Source organism: Salvia hispanica, chromosome 1 (genome assembly GCF_029641045.1).
Source record: "Salvia hispanica isolate PSC_SH4W2 chromosome 1, Shi_PSC_v1, whole genome shotgun sequence".
NCBI lineage: Eukaryota > Viridiplantae > Streptophyta > Magnoliopsida > Lamiales > Lamiaceae > Salvia > Salvia hispanica.
Window position 1 is genome coordinate 47,960,592 of NC_142692.1, and position 8,530 is coordinate 47,969,121.

The window sequence follows — 8,530 nt, forward strand, 5'->3', positions numbered from 1 at the left end:
TGTCCTTTTTTCTCCCTTTTTGTTTAGTACAAAAATCATTACACTACCTTTAAAAAGGTGCTAATTTTCTTATTTGCTTTGCTATAACACTTTTTTTTGTTTCTGGATAATATACATTAATTTGTGTGTAAAATTGAAATGGAATTGGAATTGGAATTCTATGGAATTGAATTGGAAGGAATTGAATTAGAATTCAATTCCAAATCCCTATGTTTGGCAAAATGAAATATTTAATATGAAATTGAATTTAAAAATTTGAATATGTGCACTGTGCCTGTAAGAATGTGTGTGTGTTGTGTGCATGTGTAGGGGGTTGTCTGTGTGTGAATGTGTGCTGCTATGTGCAGTGTGTGTAAGAATGTGTGCTGTGTGCTTGTGTTGTGTGTGTGTGAATGTGTGCTGCTGTGTGCAGTGTGTGTGAATGGAAGATATTTAATTTATACTTCAAGGTAGTACATTAATTAATTTGTAAATATTTTGTAATTCAAATTTATCGTATACTTAATTGCTAATATGCGAAGATTATTCCATCAGCACGAATGGGAAGACAGAGACAAGCAAACGATGTGGCATTATTAATTTTTATCAAAATATTTTTTAATTTGTCACTTTCAATTTCTGCCGAATTTATTTTAGAACACTAAAAAAAAAAAAGTGAAAATATTAACAAAATCTGAATTATATTTTCGTATATTAATTTTATAATCAAATATTAGTGAAATGAATTAACAAAATAAGAAGCTCATTTACCAAAAATATTAAAAGTAAAATGAAAATTGTGAGACATTAATAGGAAACTAGTATCACCCACGTGCGATGCAAGACCCATTTTTTTTTATTTAAACTTATTTTATACTGTAAAATGATTTTATAAATTCATAAAAATATCATTGTATGAAATCTGAAATCATAAATATATAAAATATAAAATATTTATTAAAAAATATAAAATCAACAAAGAAAAAAAAATAACACATATACCGAATGAGAAACAATATTATTATTTCAAGTTCTAAACTCGTATAACCAAATAAGTTTACAAACTAAAAATTGCACACAAATCACATATCATTTAAATCACTTTTAGATCTATACTACAAAAGATCAATCACGATTCACGAACACATGTCAATAAAAATAATGTATATATATTGGAAGATAGCGAAATCCATCAAAATCATTAACAAAAATACAGCAAAATAGCATGTAATATACAACCGATATGCATGCATTTCGAAAAAGAAAAAAAAACTGGTTGCATACTGAAAGCACAGGTTTTTTCTCGGTCAACGTATGTAATTGTAAGTGTATCCAACTGATCAGGATGAGATTCCCGACCCAGCTGAGTCGTTGGCATGATAACCGGGACCTGGTATCAAACAAATATTCCTCAACCCACTTTTACTGATTAGTATAATGGAGGTAAGGGTCGAATCCCACAAGGATGGACACGTTCGGATACTGTGGTGACATTCCTGGGTGTTTTTTTTGGTTAGCTACCACGCTTGGGTTGAGATTTTACTTAGGCAAGAAATAAAGGTGGTACTCTACTGACTAGTAGGCGTGAAAATAACAGGCATGTGGTTGTGTTCGTGAAAATAGGAGACAAGGTGTCTCAGAGGTATATGAAAAGTAGACAGTTACTAAAAGAGGAAATTTAGACAACAAAGTATATCTGGTGGCTGGTTGGCTTTCTGACAGGTCTGGAAGGTACAACTGAAAAGTAGGGAACAAAAGCAAAAGTAACTTAAAAATAAAGTGGTCCAAACTAAAGTTGATTTTGACGTTTTCTTCTTCACCAAGCATTAACAGAAATCATATGAACACAAACACCATAACTAAACTCAGATTCATGACTTCAAACTCAAGATCTATAAAATTAAAATACTCAAACTTAAAATTGGACGGCGGACTGCAGTTTTACCTCTACTGACTGACATGCAAGGTGGTGATCACAGTGTGGATCGAAAAGACTCATGCACGAAAACTCAGACTGAAACATAACTATAAAATTTGATCGACAATCACAAATCTAGCTTACTCGAAAGAAAAATACATGCACGCACTTAAAAGTTAAAGACGATAACTAAATCTAACTTTCCTAGGCAAAATGAAGCAAACTCAAACCAAAGAGACATTCGGAATAGAAATTTCATAACTAAAACGTTTGGATCTTCACCAAGTACTTCAAAAGGCAACAAAGATAAATGTTTGCACAGATCCAACGGAGAAAGCAAGTAAAGATTAAACTAGAAAGCGAGTAACGATTGTTTTTGCCACTCCGGGCGGTGAAACTGCTATACTACTACGACGAACTGGCTGGAACGGTGGGATGATGACTACTCCGGTAGACTTTTGGACGTCAAGTGACCATAGCTCTGGCGAGGAACGAGAAAGTGGATGATGCTGAAGGACTGATCTTCTAGAGAGAATTCTACTAAGTGTGTATGAGAGCCGAACTTCGAACCGAACCGCTTTTCTCTCTCCAAGTGGCTTCTTTTATAGGGAGGCTTGCCCTTACTTTTAGGATAGACTTCCTTCACGATTTGACTTTTCTGCCCTTGTTATTGATCATCCCAGCTATCCTACTTCTCCATCTCGAGCCTTTTCTCTGGCATGCATCCTGGTCAGTATTGCACCCTTCTAGCGCCCCTTTCACTTGCGTCACCTGAATCGTCTCCTACTGACTTGGATCCTTTAATCCTGCACACTTGAGCTACTGTTTTGCAGATAATGCATGCATTTCACGACATACTGACCAGTAACCAAGGCTTAGAATACGACTTATCAAACTGCTCACACTTACCACATGCTTGTCCTCAAGCGTGAAGACAAACAAAAAGAAATAAGTCGAATTCGAGCCTGGTTACTCCCCCTGACCGACTCTACCTAACTAGACTCAAGACTCTGACGCAAAAGAAAATAAAACAAACAACGACACAAACACGTAAAACATATAGTTAACTTAAACACATAGAACGGGCTATATTTTCAACCACTCCTCCCCTCGAGATCAGGTGCAATCCGGCCTTAGGCAGCCTTGAACTTCCGCAGCCCCCCTTTTCCTCCCCAGTCATTATATCTGCTTGTCAGGATCACCCAATCCTAGGCCAAACACTGGGTTCACTCAGTCACTCATTCCTCACAGGGGATGTTAGGACTGTTTTCTCTCAATGCTAAACCACAGATGTTTCGGACTCAGATCTCACGTGCAGCTCCTGAAGGTCTTTAAGGCTTGTAACGGGGCTATTGGTTTGTAATGTTTGGGGTAGTTGTTCCTAAGGCTCTAAGGTTCAAAAACTAACTACTTATTTGATGAGGGAGAACTGTGTGCATTCGGTCTTCTGGCTAGGGCTTCTTCTTCGGCTGGACAATTTCTGACATTGGCTTCCAACTGGTCAGTAGCTTCCTTGTGGCTTCGCCACCCTTATTCCTTCTTCCTCCTTTCTCTTTTTGTGGTCAAGTATCTGCGACCATTTTCTTCGGCTTTCTTTCCTGTGGCTTTGCCACCCTTATACCTTCTTCTATATTTTTGGATCTGGAATTTTTTTTCAGATCGATTTTCTCCTTCTTTCTTTGCTTTTCTTTTCTTCAGCTGGTTTCTTTTGTATGTCCTCCTGGGCAGTTGCCTCCTTGCCTTATGCCTTGCACACACACAGTTCCAGTGGTTGATGGGTTATTTCGGGGTATAGATCAGGTTAGAAAATGGGGTTCTAAGGGTAGGGTTTTTTTTTCGGGGGGAGGGGGGTTTCCTACTACCTTCAGGGTTTGCTACACGCGGTCACCTTGCCCTAGACATCATGTGGTAGCCACTCTTCTTTTTTTCAGTGTTTAGTGGAAAGCAGCTCCACTTTGGGGCTTCTAACTCACCTTTTAAGAGGGCTTTTGTGTCTGACCTAAGGGATGGGTTTTTCCTTCATACTTGCATCATCTATACTGACTAGGGGTTACTGGAGGGGGTGGTTTCTGTTTTCCGGCATGCCTTATCTCTCTCAATTCCCCTCACCGTCAGTTCGAGGCAGTTGAGTTTTAAGCCCATTCATTAAAAAAAACACATAACACATAATTCCTAGACCTAAACAAACCCTAAAAAACACTAACATGCACTGACTCAAATAACACATATATACATGTCATACTGGCCATTTGCTCCCCCCTCTCTCTTCACAAGTGTCTGCCCCAGATACGGGCTGTGAAGTGAAAAATGGGAATGGCTAGTATGACAGACACACATTTATAACAAACACATACTATATCTAAAAACTTCTCACATTTAGACTATGCAATAGGCTAATTGGGAGAGCTTCAGATATATACATAGATTTACAAAACAGAGCAGAATATTTACAAAACATGATATCTAAACATATAAACTCCTCACACTTAGACTACGCAGTAGGCTAAGTGTGAGTTAACATGCTTATGACAGAACACATGCACCGAAGTAGCAAACCCTTTACTTCTCACACTTAGACTATTGAATAGGCTAAGTGTTATGAATGGGGTTTGCTCACATTTAATACACATAATTCTACCTATTTAACAAAAGTAAAAAAAAACAGAAATAAAAGAAAACTTAAAAAATTAAAAAGAAAACTAACTGGTCAGTTTGGGGGGGGGGGGGGTCTGTCAGACGTTCGTCCTGCTCCTCCTTGGCGCAGGTGTCTGTGCAGGTGGTTCCTTTGGTTCCTCTTCAGTGGATTCCGGTTGGTTGTCATCTTCCTCCTCTTTTTCATCACCTTCTTCTTCCTCAGGTTCGGTGGGTTCCTCGTTCTGTCCTCCATGTCCACTTGTTCCAGCTCCAGTGCTTTCCTTTCCTTTCGCCAATTCCTTTAGGATGCTCTCCATTAGGGTCGTCAGCTTTGCCATCTCTGCCCGTGATTGTCTATTCTCCTCCGCTAGCTCAGTAACTGGCTTCTCCAGATTTTCTTGCCCAGCCTTTGCGCTTGGTCGATTTGCCCAGCTTGCCCCTCTTGGCCCTGTTGTGCCCTTCCACCAGGGGCTTCCCCCATCGGGTAGAACTGGGGTGCTCCTTCTCGGTAGTATACCACGTTTGTTCGGACGAAGAAGGGTATATCGAACAGGCCAGGAGCACTGAAAGGTTTTGTTTTTGTGCTACGTGTGTTCAAATAGGAAAATAGCAGGTTCCCTAGATCCAGCAAGTCCACCAGATCACTCGGTCTAGGAACTCGTGGGTCGCGAGAAATCCCGGTCGTCGGACACACAGAGCACTTTTACTTTCAAAAACCTTCAACCACTTTACTAGACCTAGTATAGGGAAGTAGGGATCGATCCCACAGAGAAGGATGCGTAATACTCATGTTCAAGGATTTGGGAGTGTTTTTGGTGTTGGCTGCTGCCACGCATTTTCTTGGGTTGAGGAAAATCAAAATTAACTTGACTTGGGAACCTTTAAAAATTCTTAAACTAACAGCTAGACCTAGGAAATAAAACTACGGTGGGGACCATGTCTAAAAAAGCAAGGTACGACTGAAAAGTTGGCAGAAATAACTAACTCTCGTACTAACTGACAGTGACATCGTCTTCTACAACCAAATTTGCGTAAAACTTCTTAAGAAAAAAGCATGAGCAAACAAAAAAAAACAGAGCTACTGACTTGAAATCAAAATTATGCATAATAAACGAAGAACTTAGCAGATCTGCATACCCTAGACGAAGTAAAATAGAAACCAAGAAGAAATAAAACAAATCTATCGAACTACTGTCTTTCCACACGCCAAATCCCACCTCAGACGCTAAATCCACTCCGGATCCAAGCGTCCGACATGAACTCCAAACATAAGAAACTCTCCATCACGTCAGATTTTAAAGGTAAGAATTCCGAATACTCAAACAACCACAGATCTGTCACCAAATTCCACATCAAACACCTCAACATCAAAATAAACAGAGATCGACATAGCAATTGAAGGAATAAACTAACAGAGAGATCTATGCAAAATGACTTGAAATTAAACAGCTAAACGCAAATCCACGAACGATAAACAATTAAACATCACCAACATCAAGGTCGACTCCCAAAAGTGAAGTTCAACAGTGAAAACTAGCAAAAACAACTGAAATTAAAGGTGATTGTATCTTTGCCCTCACTAGGACGGTGTTGCCAAACACGAATTCTTCTAGAAAGTACCCTCCCGATCACGATTACCCCAGATCCATTCCCAAGTGTGCGTGTAAAGTGTGTGAGCTAAGAAGAGTGAAAAACTATGTAGCCGGCTCCTTTTTGCGTTGCATGCTCTTCTCTATATATAGGCGTTTGAGTGGGCCCAGCAAGGTATAGATAATGACTTTGTTGCCCTCAGCTGTAAACTCCTCTGTCACGCCAATTTTCCTTGGAAATCCTACTCATTCCGTTCCTTTCTCTCGCTAGACCATCTCCTTCATTACTTCCTTGATCTAGCGATTTTCTTCACACACCTGGCTTAGGAAGCGTGTTAGACCCAGCAAATTATAACATTTTTCGCACATTACCGATGCATGGAATTAGCCTTATCAAGCACCGACCATGTACATCGGAGATAGGTCTTCTGCCTCTGTTATGATGATGTTGTTGCGCACGAAGGCTCCCAGTATGTTGCAGAGGCACAAGTTCCTAGCTGGGTGGGTGGCTATCAGGTGGCATTGGTAGGCTGTCCAAAATTCCAAATGCAGCCTCCTTCCACGATTAGCGCACCATACCTTGTACAATTCAGTCATGGACGTTCTGGCAGCTGAATTACTCTGTCCCAGTAAGTTATAGCCTAAGTAGAGCTGCACCAATCTGAGCATGGAATTGTTGAAGTGGGTGGATCTGGATGTAGTGGAGGCGAATTGACCAGCATCGGGGTGGGTTAGCTCCTCCCAGGCTTCCTAGAGCTCAAAGTCTATGTGTCTCCTTGGTACCCCCCTCTCACGGCTTCTCCATTCTGGTCCTATAGCCTCCTCCAGGCTACACATAACCAGTCGCACAGTCCACTCGATCAGACTCATGGACAGTTCTCCACCGAATATTCTAAAGGAAATTGACATCTCGTCTAGGTCCGTAATGACTTGGAACCTAAATGTGGTGAAGAACTCCTTCGCTAATCTCACAGATATCTCCGGGTCCCTATTCTCTAACAGCCACTCAAAACCCAATGCTTCCATACTGGCCAGGAAGGAATCACGAACGGATAACTTATCCAAAGAGGGTATGTGGGGTACCTTTCCGCATTTGACCTGCTTGCTGCTATCTTCCTTGTCGTCAAATGCGTCTTGAAGCTTTTTGGTGTCGTAGTGCTTCATGTCCTCCATAAGCTCATCAGTGAGCTCTACCCTCCACCGTCGGGGAGTGCTGCTCATGGTATTCTTCCTCTTCTAGAGAGATATCACTCTCCGAGTCAGACTCCTCGCTGGAAGTGTAGTCGTTGTCGCTTAATCTCCCTCTCTTTTCCGGCTCTTTGATCACTATGTTGGCATTGACAGTGCGCTGTTTCTTTACGGCTTGTTTCTTCTTGGCAGGGGCTTTCCCCTTTCTCTTTCTTTCTTGGATGTACTTGGCTTCTTCGATTTCCATTGCCTCTGCTTCTTCGTCTGCTTGTGTTGAAACGTCCTCCTGGGTGGTAGGCTCGGTCACCGCACGGGTACTAGTATCACTTCCTGCCGCCTCCTCCCGACCTACTGACTCTGATGCGAGGTCCAGACCCTCAGCCACCTTGTCAGCTTCTCCCTTCTGGATAGTCGGCGTTGATGAAACTGTCCATGTTGCCTTCTGTGTGTCCTCCTGGCTAGTTGTCGAGGGCTTCTCCCCAGGTTTTGTAGGAGTAGTCTTCTCGTCATCGCTAGAGACCTCCACTGCATCTGCTGCTGTGTTTGCTCCTGCCTTGTTGGACTTCCACTTTCCTAAGCATCTTTGTGACACTCTTTGGGGTTTCTGCCTTTCTACCTTGGGGTCGTTCTTCAACACTAGCCTCCTCTTTACTGGCTTTGGTTTAGTCACCACTGAGGCTTCCTCATGATGTGTTTCTGGTTCTTGCCTCTCCTCCTCAAGTTTGTCAGCCTTACTCGGTTGTTCTTCTGTCATTTTCTCCACGGATTGGTGGACTACCCCCTCTGATTCATCTGCTTCCATGGTTGTTTCCCCTCTCCCTACTGCCTGGGATGCGAGGTCCAGTACCTTAGCCACCCCTTTAGTATTTACCACGATCATATCTCCCTTGTGTAAAACCGATTGGAACTCCTCATCCGTCATTAACCCTTGTTTCTTGGCCATTTCGTTCAGGTCTATCTCCTCATTCTCTGCTTCATCGGCTGTGGCTTCAGTGGCCATTATCTCCTCCGCTTCGTCCTTCTCGCCTTCACTTACTCCCCCTCCGCTTTCCTTTTCCTCTGTTTCTCCCCAGTTGGGATCTTGATAGGCGGAAAGAGGGTTAACGTCGAGCGGCTCTGTTTGTTGGTGTATGGGAGAAAGGTGAGAGGATTCTGATTGTGCAGTTACTGTTGGGGAGGTCTTTTCGGATGTCGGATTTGAGGTTTTTGGGGTGGTGGTGGG

General features: G+C 41.9%; 1 protein-coding gene across 1 annotated transcript; it reads right to left on the bottom strand.

Annotated features, from left to right (window-relative positions):
- Positions 1-6,632: 6,632 nt before the first annotated feature.
- On the bottom strand, positions 6,633-8,308 carry LOC148934016 (uncharacterized). Its single transcript, XM_089062131.1, has 2 exons — positions 7,386-8,308; positions 6,633-6,699 (listed from the first exon to the last, which is right to left on the bottom strand). The coding sequence occupies exons 1-2, from the start codon at positions 8,306-8,308 to the stop codon at positions 6,633-6,635; spliced, it is 990 nt and encodes a 329-aa protein (XP_088918257.1).
- Positions 8,309-8,530: the final 222 nt, after the last annotated feature.

Excerpts from the sequence above, each read along its gene's own strand:
- LOC148934016 (XM_089062131.1), bottom strand. The coding sequence starts at position 8,308 with ATGGCCACTGAAGCCACAGCCGATGAAGCAGAGAATGAGGAGATAGAC. Across the intron at positions 6,700-7,385 it reads GACTACACTTCCAGCGAGGA|GTATGGTGCGCTAATCGTGG; the intron begins GTCTGACTCGGA and ends GAATTGTACAAG.